Raw genomic sequence first — 19,154 nt, 5'->3', positions numbered from 1 at the left:
CTCCCCATACCCCTTCTGTGCAGTTTCTTTGACATAATTTATGCATTAGTTCACTGTGTATATGAATACAGATATGACCTTATACAACAATTAAAAAGTTGGTACCATCAGCTATTAAGATACTTGTGTGTTTAAGGGAGTGTAAAATTACTGTCACATCTATGCATACATTGGTGTTTCTCATACAGTTGCTATTATGTGAACATTATAAATAGTTTTTTGTACTTATGTATATAAATTGTACACACCTACTCCTTATATGTTAAAGTGATTTCAGTGCTTTCAGGCTTTGATTGCTGAAGCTGAAAAAATAGTGCCACAAATTCTTATTGCAGCACTATTTTTCTATCAGAAATTTTATGTTCATTATCTAGGCACTCTTACCTTAGTTTCTGGCCATTAACAAGTTGAAATATAATTGTTTGCTTAAGTTATATCAGTTAACATTGTAGCCTCCCTTTTTTCTGTTTGGGGAAGGCCTGCGGGTGGCCTCTGTATTTCTGGCAGCTGGAACACATATGTTCTCGGTCTCAGTGCGACTGCCATGTTTCACTCATTAGCTGTTTATTTCAGCTGCACTGTCTGTTTTCTGTGAGAACTGTGAAGAGTTGAGATGCTCATGTACTTTGAAAGACAGAAAACAGTCTCAGTTATTCCCTTAAGACTGCCAGGTTGGTAGGAAGACCTTTAATAACCTCAATTTATGTTTTGTTATATGCTATTGTTTCAGGTTCAATGGATCCAAAGGACTTTCTGAGGGAAGCACAAATAATGAAGAACTTGAGACATCCAAAACTTATACAGCTTTATGCTGTGTGTACTTTGGAGGACCCAATTTTTATTATTACTGAGCTGATGAGATATGGAAGTCTTCTAGAATACCTTCAAAGTAAGCAAATGACTATGAACTCATTTCAAGGGGTGGCACAACTGTCAGTTTAGTAAATACACTAACATAAAAGCTAGAAGCACAACTCTCTGGTTTATTATAAAAGCTACATTATTGGTTGCAAGTGGGGATGAGAAAAGAGAGATTTATGAATTTTTGACATGCCAAAGTATTTGAGAAGTAGGAGAGAATCACATTCAGTTTGATTCTTACCTTATAATGACCCACATTTTTCCACCCTGTTCTATGAGTAGATGGTAACATGAACCAACAGAATAAAAATATAAGTGTTAGAAAGATAGGTCATCATATTTGACATGAAATAAAGGCACTTCCACAAAATGTGCTTAAGAGCTTTGAAATCTATTACTAGGCAGGGAGAGCCTTTCACTCTGAATTCGTCCCTTGCCTATCGCATCAGAGCTTTTATCTCAGCAGCACTCCAAAGTGCTCTTTTGAAGGTTAATAATAATTAAAAATAAAGTTGTACAGCCTGAAACAGATGAGCATGTGATTGCACTTTAAGTTCACCCCTGCTATTGAGAAATGTTTGATTCGAGTGTTATCCATTTTCGGTTTAGTATATGTCTCTGAGATGCTAAATGTCTCTAAAGCTGTAAGGATTTCTTAAAGACAAAATGTTAGCTGCAGTTCTCTTGCTAAATTTCTTCTCTGCCTCAAGCCCATAAGGCAAAGCCCTGTGAAATACCACAAGACAGCATTTACCATGACACATGGCTTACCCCATCTTCTCTGTGGAACTGTTTTTTTAAGTGAGGCTCAGTCCAGGGACAATTACAGCTAAAGAAATCTTTGGTAGGGGGAGACTTCCACAAGGAACTGCTCAGAGAGGGGCTGCAACCAGCTTGAACCAGATCAACTACAGTCTTGTAGGCATTTAGTGGCCCAAGGTAGCAAGCACAATTTTTGTTTAAATTCTCCGCTTTTTGTGTGGGCTGCTGCTTATCTGATTGAAAGAGTCTGGCACATCAGGGAATGACTGCTATTCATGAAAACATTTATTGGACTGTAGAAATAACTCTGAGCAAGCCAGGATGAGTCACAGTTATTGCAGAGGTGAAAACTGTCCTTTTCGTGCATGGGGTACAATGTGTCTAGTACACATCAGTGCTGCAGCTTGTGTGTTTATCAGTTGACAGCATATGCACAGCAATGACCCATGATCTGGACAGAACATGTATGCAGCCGGGTCTTTGTTTAACTGCTCATTCCAGTAGCCCCACATCAGAGAGACTGTGCAAAGTCAGTTGGTTTCCAGGCAGCTGTCAAGATAACCGTAAAAATGGCCAGTTGAAACACTGCTTAGTGATATCTCTCCTTGTCTGATGGCCTGTGTACAGGGGAATAAACAGAACTAGGAGGTGGGCGCAGAGACCCAGATGCCTTGATAGGTAGCGGTCAGAGAAAAGTCATTGCTGTCAGTGAGAGGAATAAAGAAAGAAATTTGAAGCTTGTGTAGAGCTCTGTGACTGGAAATGATCTGTATCAGCTGACGGTCAGTACAAAGTTCCTGATAAGCTTTCTTGAGACCCAGCCAGTGCGTGAAGCAGGAAAACATTTCAGAAGACAGCTATCTCTATGTGCACTGTGGGTAAGTCTGGCAAACTGGAACAGAGAAGAAGTCCAGAGATCATTCTTTGGTTAAGGTTCTTCTCCTAGAAATGCATGGTATGTTTCTCCAGCTTTAAAAATCCTTAATATTTCATGCATAGTGACTATCGCATTCCACCATAATGGAAGCTTCTTACTTAATAATGAAGGACATATGAATTCCTCGTGCACCTTGTGAACATATTTTGGGATACTTCCTGATGGACACTGCTATGCAGACTTATTTACATGCCACCAGTATGAGAAAAATGCAACTGAAAACTTTTCTTTGTTATTGGATGTGAATTATCATATATTTATTTTTATTACTTCTGATAGACCTTGGACTTATTCTGGCAGGGATGCATTTCTGAAGTTCAGTGCGCTACTACAAAGGCAATCACAGAATCACACAGAATCACTAGGTTGGAAAAACCCCACAGGATCATTGAATCCAACCATTCCTATCAATCACTAAACCGTTCCCCTCAGCACCTCATCCACTCGTCTTATAAACACCTCCAGGGAAGGTGACTCAATGTTCTCAACTGGGGAAAGTGCTGCTTATTTATTTATTTATTTGGTGTCAGGCATTTGTCAATGAGAATTTTTTCCTGTCTTTCCTATCTGAGATATTGTGATTGATTGCTTAGAATAGGGTGCAGACCCTAAGCCTTCTTTAGGATTTTCTTTAATAAGTTTTTCACATAAGGTTGATGATTTTGTCAAAAAATATCAGAGAAAAAGGACATGGAGGCACTACATTTTCTTTACAGGGAAAAGAATGAGGGGGAGGTTTTATAAATTCACCAGTAGCACCTGGTTTGGAATGTGGAAGTTATACTAACTTTGGGTTTTTTTCTTGTTGCTTTTCCTGCTTTACAACCCTTAAAAAACCTAAACCAGTTACGAATTCATTTGTAAACTCCTTTGACCACTGAACCAGCCAAATGGGAGCTGGCTTTGGTCTGGAGACCTCCATAGTTGTGATGATTCAGTGCTATGCTTGAACATGAGTGCTTTAGCTAGCCCAGCCTTGGGTTTGGAGGTATAGTCAGAAGTCTTTATGAGACAACTATACATGATTTGCGCTTCAGATCCCAAAGACACCCATGCTTTCATCCTCTATCTTTGTGCACAGTTTGCAGGTCCTGATCATCTGAGGCTCCTCCTTACAGTTTTCTCATCTTTAGCTCCAGAAAAGCTGCAGTGCAGAACCAGCTCATAGAAAGAAACCCTCCAAGAAATGCTGCCACAGCCAAAGCAATGGTGGCCTCTTCCATTCCCTCAGCCCACTTGTTAAAGGCAGTAGGTCAGGCCGGTTTAGGATCCCAAACAGGCTCCAGAGGAATAAATAATCTTTGAGCTGTAATTCCACCATTAGATGTAGATTTCATGCTTGTCTGTTAACACAGTTCATCTGCGTGTTCTGCAAGGGAGGGTTTAGCAGCTCTAACTCCTATTCTATATGGAAGCAGCTCAATAAACAAGAGGCTTATGAGTCATCATTTTTTTCTTTTTTGCTGTGACATTGCTGTGTTCTGCTTCTTAGGGCAAGCTTGTTTCAGGGCAGCCTGGAGCATTGGGAATCTTATGAGGTGTGGCTGAGGGAACTGGGGTTGTTTAGCCTAGAGAAGAGAAGGCTGATGGGAGACCTTATTGCTCTCTACAACTACCTGAAAGGAGGTTGAAGAGAGGAGGGAGGTGGCCTCTTCTCCCAAGTGACAGGGGACAGGACAAGAGGAAATGGCCTCAATCTGTGCCAGGGAAGGTTCAGGCTGGACATCAGAAAAGAGTTTTTCACAGAAAGGGTCATTGGGCACTGGCAGAGGCTGCCCAGGGAGGTGGTTGAGTCACCTTCCCTGGGGGTGTTTAAAAGAGGGGCAGATAAGGTGCTGAGGGGCATGGTTTAGTGAATGATAGGAATGGTTGGACTTAATGATCCGGTGGGTCTTTTCCAACCTAGTGATTCTGTGAGAAGAATGACAAACCTGTGTTCAAGTCTGTCTGCATCCTTGTCTGCTTTCACCAGGAGGTAGCTTACAGCCTGTGCAGATTAAGGAGCAGTGTGGAAGGGAACATGGAGAAAGGGATTTTAGACTGAGTCACATAAGCCCTTTTCCAAAACTCAAGCACTCAAGCAAAATGCTTGTATATATTTAGTTATTTTCTGATGAAATACAATATAAGCATCATCTGTGGATTTATATCTTTGTCCAGCAAAATGAATAATAAATGTTCATGCCTGTCAGTTATCAGAACTGCAAAACTTCAGTGTGTTATATTATTCTCTGGACTGATGATGGATTTTCTTGATGGTTAAGCCATAGATTTTCTCATAGCCTGGCTTTTCTCCCTCTCTCTTTTAAAGGTCAAAGCAGCTATTAAACATGTGTGTGGAAGAGGAAAAGACTTTCTGAGTCAACAATAGAAGTAAATAATCTTAGTGCTGGTTTATCATGACAATGAGTTTAGCCTCAAGGGGGAAGTAGGGTGATACACAAACAAGGCAAATTTAATAATTTAAAATTCATTTATTTTACCTATTCAACTCAGAACTTCCAAGTGAGCAGGAAATGCAAGGCCTGGAGATTGCAGAGTTGATCAGTAAACAATGGAATTTCACACTCTTCATAAGGTGTGATTGCAAGGTTGGGTCATATAAAATACCAGAACTGGAGTAGGATATGCAAAACGATGCTAAGACTTACTATCGCTATGCATCAATTAAAAATAAGCAACAGAAAACCACCAGCTACAAATATTTTATTTCTTTAACACAGAGGTAGGAAGGAAAAATCACCATACTCAATGAGAAAGGAGAACTGCAAAGAAACATAGCAATAAACACTCAGCTTTTTTTATATTGTTAAGATCCTGAAACAGAAAGTTGAAGCTGTTGTGAGTATTACAAGTTCATGCTTCAGTGGTGTAGCATTTGAGTTTGGGTGACAGTGGTGCTTGAACATAACATTGATTTGGCTTACCTCCTAGATTACCTTGGGGTATATATTCTTCGCTGTGAGGAGGTCATCTGTTGCCAAAATGCTACAAAGGCCTTCAGTTTGAATTCAAATGTGTTACATACTCCAATGGCTTTTTTTGAGTACCTGTCTCACTATTTTTGGCTGCATTTTTTTTGTGGACTAAGGCTCTTTGCTTAATTTGTGGAGCTAAGTTGTTCTCTTGTAAGTTCTCCTACTACTTAGTTTGGACAGCCAATCTTTCATTGCCAAATCTCTATTTCTGGGACTCGCTGATCTTACAGTGTTGAGAATGGCATGTTCATTGCTTCAGAAGGTTCTACAAGAGAAGCAGGCAGCTTGAAACTGTCTCAAGGAGTCTTACTGTTGAGCAACAGCAATGGAGATAACAGCGTGAAGCTGTCAAGTGGACTGAAAAGTAAAAATGAGAGTTACACTTGATGTGTATTTCCCAGTAAGAATTGTTGGAGAACAGGGAACAAAGGATAATTTTATGCTTTTCCATCTTTAGTCGGCTTTGACTACACTCAGTGAGTACTGACATTAACTCTTACAATTTGGAATGGATTATGCACTTATCAGAAAGACAAAAAGCTACATTACTATTGGCAGATAAATGCCTTTTTCTTTGGATTGTATCAGCAGCTCCTTCCAGGCCTAGATCAACAGCTGCATTTCCTATCTAGTTTTTAGAGAATATGGGAAAGTCATTGTTACTCAGTTATCATGAATTTTGCTGCGTGACTTTAAGTGTTGCTGTTCACTAACCTTTTTCTTTTGGTTAAGGTGTTGTTTTGTTGTATTATGTTTTTATTGATTTGTGTTGGCTATTTGAACCACTGAGCTGTTGTATTACTTATATCTGAATACCAAAAATATGTTATTCTTGTCATCCTCTTTTCAAACAGAAGATGCAGGCTCCCAAATCTTCCTGCCACATCAAGTAGACATGGCCGCTCAGGTGGCTTCCGGGATGGCTTACCTTGAATCCCAGAACTATATCCATCGGGATCTGGCAGCCAGGAATGTCCTTGTTGGTGAACACAGTGTTTACAAAGTGGCAGACTTTGGACTTGCAAGAGTTTTTAAGGTAGGTTGTGCAAAAGCGAATTGGCTCTACTTTAACGCCGGAGAACGAGATGGGAGAGGTCAACTAAAGGACCAACTGTAGCCTCTGAATTGCTGGGTTCAGATAAGAGATATGCCCAGGGAGAAAAGGACTTCTAACATGTTCACTTGTATCTTCTACCTGCATTATCCTATGCAAGGTTAGAAATTGGCATGTGCTTTATTGTCAGTCTGAAGACGACATCCCAGTGTCTGCTTCCCACTCGGCCAATAAGGAAAGAACCTGGCAAGTAATGCTCTTTGCTACACAACCTTTATCTACAATACTAGCGTCTGCCACATGGAGAGAGATCACAGGAATTATGGCAAAATTAGACTCCTGGGCCTGTAAGGGAAGGTGTATAAAAATGTACTGACAGTTGCTCTCTCCTTGTTCATTTCCCCACTGCCTCCAAGAGGCTTGTGAGTGCAGGTAGTAACCATAAAATGACCTTATTCCTCTCCATAGTAACAGCAAGTTCATGAAGTGAGCTCTCAAAGTTTTAAATATGATGCAGTTTCAAGTTCTTTGCCTCTGCTCTGTTTTTTCATCTAGCCCTTGAGGATGTGGAATGCCAAGTAACACTGACCAAGATCACCCTGGGAAAGATCTGTGGTTTACAAATGAGACTTCCTACCTCTGAAAATTATTTGATCAGAGTTCGAATGTTTTGATTTGCCATATTTCAATATGTAATCCATAATTCCTGAGGTCTTATTATTGTTTTTATTGATTTATGTTCTTGCACTGAGAAGGAGAAATAGAGAAAAAAGGGCTCTGCTTCTTGATGTTTTTTTCCATTCAAGCAGCAGAAATTGAAGTTCATAACAGATTTGGATTTATTACGTACTGAGGTATAGAATAATGGCATCAAGGGACTTTAAAAGTGCCTTTTGCTTAATTTTGATTCTTCTAGTTATGCAAAAGTTTAGATTGCATGTTTTTTAACATGAAAAAAATATTTTTTTACATGAACAATGCTTACAATGGATATTTCTCCTCTGCCCTTACTAGAGAGGGTAATAATTTACAGCTCTTGACATTTCTTGTTAAAACTGAAATTTACTAAAATACTCTAACATAGAATCATCTTGGCAGACTTTCTTCGGAATTTTCTGTCTCTTAAGCCAAAGCGCTAACATGGGCACATGCAAAGATCCCAAAGGAGTAGGTGTGAAAAATGAAATCTATATTTCTTTATGTGCTAATGAGCAGAGAAATAATTTCTTATTTCTAGATATGAGTATTATGGTCAAGATGCCAACTGTATCAGTATGTAGACACAAGCCACTAAAAATCAGTATTTTCAAAACTATAGAGCACTAAAGCTGGGAAACATGCATTCTCTATTAAAAACATCAAACAAAAAAATTGTGTACACATTTGCCTGGATTTGCATGCAAAAAACCTAAACTGAGTCTTGGGTGTGACTGATGTACACTAAGTTACATTTAGGAATTAAAGAGAGGATAAATGTTCACAAAGTCTATGCTATAAAACTTTGAGGCCATGATTCTACGAATTTTCAAGTAAACAATTTTCCTTTTCTGTATATCTTTCATCTTCACTTTACTTGCATTAATTGGACCATTTATAAGCTAATATTTTAATTTGAATTACTTGGAATTTGTTCTTTGGTCCCTGAAACCTGCTGCAGAGATTGTTCTCAAAGTACACTGGACCTTCAACACCTCAATAAACCACAGAAGAAAAGTTCCAAAACTCATTAGCTCTTGCTCTTGCCTTCTCTGGAGCCATTTGGTCTCTGGTATCAGCAGGATGCTTACACAGCCGCTCCTGACAGGCTTTTGAAATCTTGCATGCCAGGTCCAGAGTTCACAGTATATAATTAATCACAAGCCACTCTAACACTGTGTGTTCACTTGAAATGATAAATGCTTTAGAAAAGCCTCTGATGAACGGTAGCATTTCTCAACTGTGAAGCCCAGTTCAACAATAGACTTCAGTGCATGCTTAATACCATGAAAGGCAAGTGCGCGCTAAAAGAAAGAAAGATTAAGCACATGCTTAGCTTAGTCATGTGCCTAAGTGCTCTGCTTGAAGCAGATCTGAAATCATGCTTGCTTCATTTTATGCATGACAGGTAGAAAATGAAAACATATACGAAGCTAAGCCTGAAACTAAACTCCCGGTGAAATGGACAGCCCCAGAGGCGATCCGCTACAACAAATTCAGCGTTAAGTCAGATGTCTGGTCATTTGGAATACTTCTATTTGAAATAATCACTTACGGGAAAATGCCTTATGCTGGTAAGTGCTTTTACCTAAAGAATGATGTTTGGTATTTTCTTGCTTTAAGAACAACACACAAAAAAAGTAGTTTAATGCCTGTACTACAGCCATGTGAAAGGGTTAAAACAGCAGATACAGAAAGAAGGCTGTTCAGATGAGGCTCATTTAGTGAGTCAGACCTCCTCGCTGCCCCAAGCTCCCTGGAAGCTTTCCAAAGGCTGTGATTAGCAGCCATTCAAGCTTCCTCTCACTGGAGTCAGCCTGCATTGCGCAGGCACCTAAGCCAACTGGCTGTTTCCCTCCAGCATCAGATCAAAGATGGCAATGTGAAAAAAGGGAAGGTTTTCTGTCCCTCATCCTCCCCTTGTTTTTTTTTTTTGGTTAATTTTTTTGAGGGTGTCTCATGGAAGAATGGATTATGTGTGAAATGCTGCACAGGCACTGTGGAGGTGTTTGAAAAGTCAGTGAGGGTGGTTTTGCCCCCTTCCCTCATATTTGACAATTGCAGCAAAGAGTCTTCATAAAGAGAAGGATCGCAAAAATTAGGAATAAAGTGTCACCAACCCCTAAAACAGGTTTAATGGTATGAGGGCAGCTATTATTCCTAGCACTGTGAGAAATGCTTGAGGAACTGTGGCTCAAATAGCACAAGATAGTAGTGAAATGATTGATTGTGACTCATTTTGTGCTGGCGAGAAGAATGCAAGGGAAGGAGTAAACCAAAAATGTTACGCTGCACTTCGCAGGCCTGAGGGTTGGTGCATTTGCCATAAACTGCATTTCACAGTGTCCCAAACTGCTACTTCCTGTAAAAGAAGGAATTTATTTTACTTTTTGATTCGCACCCTCACCTCCTGTGAAACTTTTCTGAAAAGAAAAAAAAACCAAACAACAACCAAAACCAAAGGCAAAAATCCTCAACTCTTTCTTAGGTAAATTACAGATGTGTGCATATGCAGGCAAAGATGCAAATAAACTGCTAAAGTGTAAGTGATGTATAACACCATGATTCTCAGTATTGCCTGAAAACATGTTCAGCATTATCCCTTGGCAAAGGCATAGCTTACCTGTAACTTTAAAGTAGAAAATGTAATTTTGCTGTGGCTAATTGCTCATTTCCTATTACTTGCATGAGTTTGTCCTCTGTAATCAGTTAGGAAAAGAGGTTATGTTGATCCATGGTGGCAGTGGGTAGTTTACAGAGGAGACACCGTTCAGAGATCCAGGGAAAAGAAGTAAAGATTACACAGTTCAAGATTTAATTTAAAGAGTGTAAAATTGAAAGGGAATGAGATGATAGTTCTACTATATAAAGATAGCACAAAGGTAGAGGACTGTTTTCTTCTCCATGACCCATGGTGCCAGAGTAGGCAGGATGCCATTATATAGCAGCATGAGGAAACTTAGGGCTGATGTCAAGGAAAACTTTTTAAATGTGAGGAAAATTCAAGAGCAGGACATATTTTCTTTATAGCCACTGAGAATAGAGGGATTTAGAAACAATTCAAGCAAATAGTTGTCAGAAAGTTTCATCAAAGCCAGTTGTTGGAGAAAACACCTAAGACCCAGAAAAACCCTTTTACTATGCCTTTCAGGTGTTGCAGCCAGGGTAAGGAAACTGGGAAGTGCTGGAGGTGGTTTTTAATGGCTGTTTTGGGATTCTCCAGAGATGCCTGTGGCCTGTTGTCATTGAATGGGTTCTGCTGAGGTTGGCTCTGCCCTCAGCATGCGCATTTGCCTCACAGGGGAGCACCCCATTGCCTTGTCTCTCTAGGAGAGAGGGCCATGAGGTGACACTAAGCAGACCTTGAGTAGTCTGACAAACTCCTTTTGGCTTTCAGGTATGCCAGGACACCAGGTGATCCAGATGCTAGACAAAGGGTATAGACTTCCTCAGCCAGAGACGTGCCCCATGCCACTCTACCAGCTGATGCTGCAGTGCTGGAGTGCGGAGGAGGACAAGCGGCCCACCTTTGAAGCCCTCTGTGAGCAGCTGGAGTGCTATTTTGAGACTGACACCTCTTCCTATGCCCACACCCAGGCTGTGGTGAAGTGAAGGCCTGGGACAGAGGCTGAATGACAGATGCCAGCAAACACGGATGAAGGGGTGTGCGTGAAATCAGTCTAACCTCCGATGTGGACGTTATTAGGAGATGCTGAGGAATCCTGATACGTTTTTATCCCTGACTCAAAGACACTTAAAATTTTTGCTGCTGGCAAGTGTTTTGCAAGACTAAGAATCAGGAAGCTGGAGGACTGGGGCCTTCTAAAAAATAAAATGTCCTCTATTTATTTTTTAAATAACAGATTGCAAGAATGAACGAATGAAATGAGTGTTGCTCAATAACCATTGTAGCATTTTGTCATTTCTTTATTGGAATAATTATTTGCCATTCCTTAGATTTTCTTCTTCCTATTAGGTTGTTCTTGTAAGGAATGTGATGGCTCTGCACAGCAGGATCTGTGCTTTCAGAGTCCTCTCACTGTAAAATAACCAAAAATAATCTTTTGACTGTGATGATGGCAAAATCCAGATTAATTGCCTTGCTTAGACTTGAAGTATGTATGCTTGTGCTATACTGGAAAATAAAACAGATGTTCATGGGAGAAAAAGAATTATTTTGTTTTGTGAATGCAGAGAGTGTTTTTTTTTCAGTTTGCTTGCTGTTCCTCTTTTACAAGAATAAACACAACTATTATTAGATTCTTAAAGCTGTTTGTTCTTAATGTTGTTAAATAGTGCCATGGAACTGATGAGTTATTGTCCCTCAAAGTGTAAGAATTTATTCCATAGTTTTTCATTTTAGGTGTATTGGAGGAAAAGATACTTTCACATGAACTCAAGATTGCCTTAGCCTTTTAGAGTGACATCCTTTCCTATCCTGCTGCCCAAAATACAGACCCTCTTCAACAGGGCAAGGCCTAGGGCAGGTCTAGGTATTTTGTGGAGGAACTAGCAATCCATGCTTCCATTTTCTTCAATTGTAACCTTAACATAGGAGATTGAAATAGTATGTGATCAATTTTATTTTGTTGCATGGGGCAATGGAGCCGTGGTGCTCCTTTTAGCAGTCTATAGCTACAGATTTTAGAATTTTTTTTTTCATTTTTTCTTATTGACTGTGATATTGGTTGTGCTGAAATCTGGTATCACTGTGACAGTTTTATGTTCCTAATTGTGAGGCTTAGAGAACTAAGTTTTAATTATTTACTTACGATGAATCAGTTAATTATTTAATGACGTAATCCAGGAACTAAGAGCTTTACTGTCTTAACATAGTGTGAGCTCAGTATAAGTGTGCTACCATTTTCCTCTAATATCAGAAAAGGCTATGAATAAATGAAAATATTCATTACTTTAAAGGCTGAGTGGCTTTTATTGCATCTTCTTCATTTTCTTTTCTGTATACATCAAATCCATTCATCTCAGTCCCTTGCTTCTAAGTTTTAATTTCCTTTTCCCCTACTCTAGTTTCACGAGGCAGAACACCTTTTTTGTTTCATACACCTCTTGTGTACTCGCTATTCAGAACTCTTTTCCTTATTTATTGTTTTTCTCTTCTTTTATCTTACTACACTTAGAGTCTTTCTAGCATTCCATCTCTGTTCGCCTTAATTTTCTATGCAGTATTTTTCCCTACTAACCCTTTTTTATGCTGATTGCTTTTGTAAAGCGCAATAGAGCAAAAATTAATTAGCTGTCATGGAATGCATGTGATTTTGGAATGTAATTATCCACTCTGAAAGAAGTGGAGGTTAAAAGGCTTTGCCAAACCCATTCTGATAAGAATGGGTATGGAAGGAACTGGGAGACTCCCAAGCAAAGTCTCCTGCTGTCCTCCATCCATGTTTGTTTGGAGACTCATGCTAGCTACTGGCTCATAGCCCCAACAAGATGTTATTTATGTTTATCAAACCTCCATCAATCCACATGTCTCTAATCTGGCTAGAAGCTGTGTTTAACACTGCTACAGTATGAGGTTAGCAAATCTCACAGAGTAGGTCTGTGTAATAAGAATGATGAAAAGATCTCTGCATCAAATTCCCAGTCTTAATATTCAAGCATTATTTCTAACATGATTTTTCAGACTTAAAACATTAAGAATATTACAAATAAAAGTTGAGTTCGCTCAACTCAAAACACCTGTTGATAAAATGTATCTTATCTTGAAAAAAACACAGATGTATGTAGTTCACATGATGAGTTGCCAGGAAAAAAAACCCGAATCAACAGCAGGGAAACAGCAGCCTTCAGAATTCCAGGTTATACCGAGTGGTCCAAGATGCTCTGTGTTAGTCTCTGCCCTCAGGTGGAAGTCAGGGGGATATTGTAGGAGTCAACTGATACCAGTAATTCTGAAGAAAGCACACTTATACAATAAAGGACTTCCTAAACCAATATGTAAGGAACAGAAGGTCTGTTCGTCCAGCCAAGTTGAACACTTACTCTTCTTACTTTCTCCTGTAGTCAGAGGAGAGAGAGAGGCTCTTTGAGATGGTAAATCAGAGTACCAAAATTGCATTTCTTCTCTGAAGTATCCCTGACACTCTTATTTCTATGTGCTGTTGTAAAGGTGTCCAGGAGAGATAAGACTTCACTGAGAGGTGTGGGTAATAACCCACATGTTGTGAATTGAAATTAGCTGTTTCAAGATCACTCTATGAAGTGTAGCCTCATGAAGCACCCTTAGCTGAAATGCGAAGCTGCAAGTGAGCTGCACCCTGCTTAGCTGTGTGAGGAGCAGGCATCTGCATGTGATGCCCTCCAGGTGATGTGGCTTGGCACTCTGGGCTGCTGCCGGCAGACGTTTCCCCTGCTTCTGCATCCTCCTGTGCATTCTCTTTGCATGCTTGCTCAGCCATAGCTAAATAGTGGAGTTTGGATTTGCTAGCTGCCTCTAGTGTCTGCTGGCCCAGGGTGGGAGACAATCATCAATACTGGCTGAAAGCAGGAGGTGGGTTCACTTTAGTAAATCTTATTATAGGCACTGTATCAAAGAAATTAGTTTGTTTTTTTATTCATCTTTGAGACAGCTTGTGCATATTTGGCCTCCCCAATGTGATACACTGTAGGTGAAAAGGTGAATTAGTCTTTGTCTTCTAAGCCTGAACACAATTCCCACCCCACTGATGTGTGTCCTGTGACCAGTGCATACTCTTTTCTTAGCAAAAGTGGAAAGCAAGGAAAGGTGGGAAGGCAGGTTTGTTATGGGACAGCAAGTTAATTTTACCTTTGCACTGGGTTGCTCTGAGAAAGTCTAATGCCTGTTAGAGTGTCTTTGTCACTATCAACAACCTTGCACCCTTAGCAAGTTTGCGGACGACACTAAGCTGGGTGGAAGTGTCAATCTGCTGGAGGGTAGGGAGGCTCTGCAAAGGGATCTGAACAGGCTGGACCGCTGGGCTGAGTCCAATGGCATGAGGTTTAACAAGGCCAAATGCCAGGTCCTGCACTTGGGGCACAACAACCCTGTGCAGTGCTACAGACTAGAAGTCTGTCTAGAAAGCTGCCTGGAGGAGAGGGACCTGGGGGTGTTGGTTGACAGTGACTGAACATGAGCCAGCAGTGTGCCCAGGTGGCCAAGAAGGCCAATGGCATCTTGCCTTGTATCAGAAACGGCGTGACCAGCAGGTCCAGGGAGGTTATCCTCCCTCTGTACTCGGCACTGGTGAGATCGCTCCTTGAATCCTGTGTTCAGTTCTGGGCCTCTCACCACAAGAAGGATGTTGAGGCTCTGGAGCGAGTCCAGAGAAGAGCAACAAAGCTGGTGAAGGGGCTGGAGAACAAGTCTTATGAGGAGCGGCTGAGAGAGCTGGGGTTGTTTAGCCTGGAGAAGAGGAGGCTGAGGGGAGACCTCATTGCTCTCTACAACTACCTGAAAGGAGGTTGTAGAGAGGAGGGTGCTGGCCTCTTCTCCCAGGGGACAGGGGACAGGACAAGAGGGAATGGCCTCAAGCTCCGCCAGGGGAGGTTTAGGCTGAACATTAGGAAAAAATTCTTTACAGAAAGGGTCATTGGGCACTGGCAGAGGCTGCCCAGGGAGGTGGTTGAGTCACCTTCCCTGGAGGTGTTTAAGGCAGGGGTGGACGAGGTGCTGAGGGGCATGGTTTAGTGTTTGATAGGAATGGTTGGACTCGATGATCCGGTGGGTCTCTTCCAACCTGGTTATTCTATGATTCTATGATTCTAACCCAGATGAGGCCAAGCTTAGAAAATAGAGATACTGCTATAAAATCCAGTGATTCCTTTTTCTGGCTTAAGTCCATGCACTTACACTTGCTGCCTTATTTTGCCTGTCTGTATACTGCTGTGATACCAGTGAAATGCTGCCACTCTGATATGAGCTCTAATTTTGGATCTCTCTTTCCCTAGACTGGCAGGGGAACAGAGGAGAGAAAAATCAGCAGTGTGATGGAATCAGCAAAGCTCTGGAAATAAAGAATAATGTGGGAAATTAATCATTTGTTTTCCACTCTTTCTCTCCATATTTTTGTAGTCAAATGGGTCCATTATCAAGAAAGACTGGAGGCAAAGGGTGATAAACTTTCACAACGTTCAATTTGCTTACAGGCAGTGCAAGAGGCAAAACTATACGTTTCCAAATCTGATTCCATCTTATAATAACTTTATATGTATGACAGATAACAATTACAGTGAGAAGTATTTGCTATGACTTGATATAAATTAAACATCATGGTTATAATTTCCAGTTATAGTGCATAGCAAGATGGGTTTATCTTATCTCATTCGGTTCTTTAGGCCTTTTACATTCAAGGTTCTGCCAGAGCTATCTATTGCACTTGTTTTTACCTGATGGATCATGGAAGGAAAATAATGAATTCACTTATGAGCAACAGTAATAGATTTTTTTTGAACTGACATAAATTTCTATGCTTAGATAGAATAAAAGGCTCAGGAAGAGATAAGTTGGATTTCCTACAATAGACTAGTCCTTGTGCAATTCACTTCACATAAATTGTACTGAGTTGTCTTTTATGTGATATTTTATTTATGTAATTCAGTTATTCTTTGAGAAATAAATAATTTTATGTGGTCTTACAAAAGATAACTTGAAAATGTCCAACCAGAAAGAAAGAAACTATTTTTCTAAAATTTTCCATTCTTCAGGAAGATACGGAGCAATGCAGTTAAGTCTTAGGGAATCCCTAGTGTTTATTTTTGACTCCCATTGGAGAACATTTGCTCATCTAATCTGCATTCAAGAACATATATGCAGGGATACTAAATGTGAGAGGGCAACAGGGAACTTTCTATCACTTGTGCTGCTTTGTTATTTTTGTCCATCATATCTTGTACTTGCTCCCTGAATATCTTGACTAGAACAGCAATGACTTGAGCAGCAATTTTGGTTGTGTGGATTTGTGACTTATAGCATTCAGGGAGCTGAACAAGCAGAGTGCATTTATTGTGGTTCAGACTCATCAAACTATTAATGCAATGGAGCACAAGATTCATTCATGGCATTGCTTCTTATGGCTTCTTACATGCTTCTATTTCACTGCTTTAAAAAGTGCCGTAGTTTCATGTCCACTCAGTGGTCCCGTGGTTATCTCAACTCACTGGTCAGCTAGTTGTAGGTAGGGATCTCAGAGCACATAAAAATGCGGCACCTAAGAGTTGTGCCACTGTCCTCTAAGACAAACAGATGTATGATATGTATTTATGGAAAGCTGTGTGACTTCTGTTGTATTCTATCAACATCTGGGCCAGATGTGTTCTTCAGCATGTGACAGTCCGTTGCCTCGGTCACCTCTTGGAAACGTTTGCCCAGTTGAACTTTACATTTCCTTAAACAAAATACTGAACTGAGGGTCTATGAAAAAGACTTCATTCTATTCACACTTAGAATTAGTAGGTCTGTGTAATTTTCTGTCTCAGACTCCTCAGGAATCACTAATATAAAAGAAAAAAATCCATATAAGACATTATACGTATAAGCAAACCGGGGAAATTACTGTAAAATACTTCAGCTTTTTAATCTTCACGTCTACATTGCACTGAAGAATTCAGTCCTTCCTTATTTCTATATGGAGAAAATTTAAATGGGTAGTTAAAGTATTCAGTGTCCTAGAAATGAGTTTTAGCTAACTCCTGGATCTAAATATCACTAGAATTGAAAAACATGGTAGAGGTTGTACCTTGTTTCCCACCACTATTTTCTGCTAAAATTAGGTAGGTATGTGAGAAGACAGGTATATAACAACTTCCATACTTCTTCTCCCTTCCCCTAGTTCTTTATTAATATTATTACAGCAAGATTAGAACTCCCACAGAGTAGAATCAGTTTTTAGTTACATTGAGCGATAATCATGGAATCATTAGGTTGGAAAACACCTTTGAGATCATCAACTCCAACCATACCTGTCTACTGTTAAATCATGTCCCAAGCACCTCATCTACCTGCCTTTTAAACACCTTCAGGGATGGTGACTCAACTACCCCCTGGGCAGCCTGTTTCAGTGCTTGATAAACCTTCCAGTGTAGAAATATTTCTAATGCCCAATCTAAACTTCCCCTGACGCAGCTTGAGGCCATTCCCTCTTGTCCGATCACCTATCACTTGGGCAAGAAGACCGATATCCACCTCCCTGCAACCTCCTTTCGGTAGCTATAGACAGTGATAAGGTCTTCCCTCAGCCACCTTTTCTCTGGGCAAAACAACCCCACTTCCCTCAGCCACGACTCGTAAGACTTGGATCTCCGGTCCCTTCACCCGTTTCGTTGCTCTTCTCTAGACACACTCCAGGAGTTTTTCTGTTCTTTTTCTAATGTAGAAAAAGAGTTTATTCCCAAACCTACCCTTAAAAAAAAAAAAGAAAAAAGGTAGGAAGTGTTTATCATACTTTTACAAGTGTTCATGCCTTTAGAAAAGACAATGGAAAAACACTTCAAAGCAAACAGAAAGTTGCTGCTGAATTTGTAAAAAACACTCTTTGGATAGGCTGGCTGTGCTACTTATGCTATTAAAGAATAAAACTATATTCTTTTCTCTAATTACTTTGATATAAATACCTGAGTATACTAATTGGACTTATGTTCTTTAATATACAATAGAATTCAAATATGTATATATACACAGCAATATCAAAACAGTTTTAGTTTCTATTTCCCATCTCTCTGTATAGCTGTATATTTATATTACTCTGCTTAGAATAATATCTAAACATGTGAAAGTTTTCATTGTTGGCCAAGTATAGTTGTCAGCGTTGTTTTTTCTTGCGCTATTCTTTTTTCTATTAATATTTTTTAAGATCTATTAGAATGTTTTTATACTATGATTAGTTTATTTTCATTCACTAACAGTGAACCCTGTTCAAATTCCAGGTGGTCCATTACTCTGTCAAATATTTAAAATGACCAAAATTAGAAAGCAATGCATCAGTCTTTCTTTTTTTACTATGAGGCAGCTTCTTATGAACAAATATCTGTGCACTCTAGCTACCACCAGAATGTAAGTTCCACATCTCTCTAAGAAGCCAGAAGAATGAAAAGTGAACTTGTAGGCTCTTCTAGAGCTCTTTGGCTCTGGATTACTTTGCACCAAAATCCAAAGTTCCAAGAATTTCACCGGTACTATTAGTTGAAGACAAAATACAAAGTTTTCTTATGATGAAAAAAAAATATATACTTTTTTAATTTGGATAGGTATGAATAATAAAAGTGTATATTTCACTGTTCCTTTTACCTTATGTGCTAAGTACGGGCACCAGTTCTCCAAAGTCAGCTGTGTCGTCTGAAGCCACACTCTTTTCACAACACTGATGATAACTGTCTCTCCATTTCTACTTGTTCCACCATCAGCATTGCCTGTCCCCTTAGCAAGCTGGCTCTTATCCATACTTTCATCCCTGCCAGATACCAAATTAGTTACGGAAAGAGACATGCAGTAATGATTTAGAAACCAACGGGTCTTTGATTTATTTAACTATTGCCCTGCCACACACACATACAATGAATTAGGATAGTAACATGGACTCCTATTGCAGTTTACAGCCTGCCTTCAGAGTTAGTGAGAAATAACTCAATACAAATCTTTGGGACCCCTTAACTATAGATGAACAACACTACCATAGTCAGATTAATAAGGTACTGGAATCTGGAAGAAATAAAGCAAGATAGACTTCCCTAAAAGAGAAACATTTCTACAGGAAGGGGTAGTGGGAAGAGAAATTCAGTGATGGCAAGGCATAAGAGATTGTGATGGTTCCCTAAATACCTGACATCAGGGTCTTAATATTGATCTGGATTTTTCCTGTGAGACTAGACATAGAAAATGGACTGGACTTTT

General features: G+C 39.8%; 1 protein-coding gene across 2 annotated transcripts in view; it reads left to right on the top strand.

Annotated features, from left to right (window-relative positions):
• FRK (fyn related Src family tyrosine kinase) overlaps positions 1-12,153 on the top strand; it is a 49,886-nt gene extending 37,733 nt beyond the window's left edge. The window contains exons 5-8 of one of the 2 annotated variants that reach the window (XM_069851744.1): positions 731-889; positions 6,393-6,578; positions 8,701-8,862; positions 10,686-12,153. In XM_069851744.1, the coding sequence (XP_069707845.1) occupies positions 731-889; positions 6,393-6,578; positions 8,701-8,862; positions 10,686-10,900 (722 nt within the window). In that variant the 3' untranslated portion in view covers positions 10,901-12,153. The remainder of the gene's footprint in view (positions 1-730; positions 890-6,392; positions 6,579-8,700; positions 8,863-10,685) is intronic. The other variant, XM_069851746.1, reaches the window with a different exon arrangement.
• The last annotated feature ends 7,001 nt before the right edge of the window (positions 12,154-19,154 follow it).

The sequence above is a fragment of the Phaenicophaeus curvirostris genome, chromosome 2 (assembly GCF_032191515.1).
Source record: "Phaenicophaeus curvirostris isolate KB17595 chromosome 2, BPBGC_Pcur_1.0, whole genome shotgun sequence".
NCBI lineage: Eukaryota > Metazoa > Chordata > Aves > Cuculiformes > Cuculidae > Phaenicophaeus > Phaenicophaeus curvirostris.
Note: the sequence above shows the minus strand (reverse complement) of the source record. Positions and strands in the feature narration are given on the sequence as shown.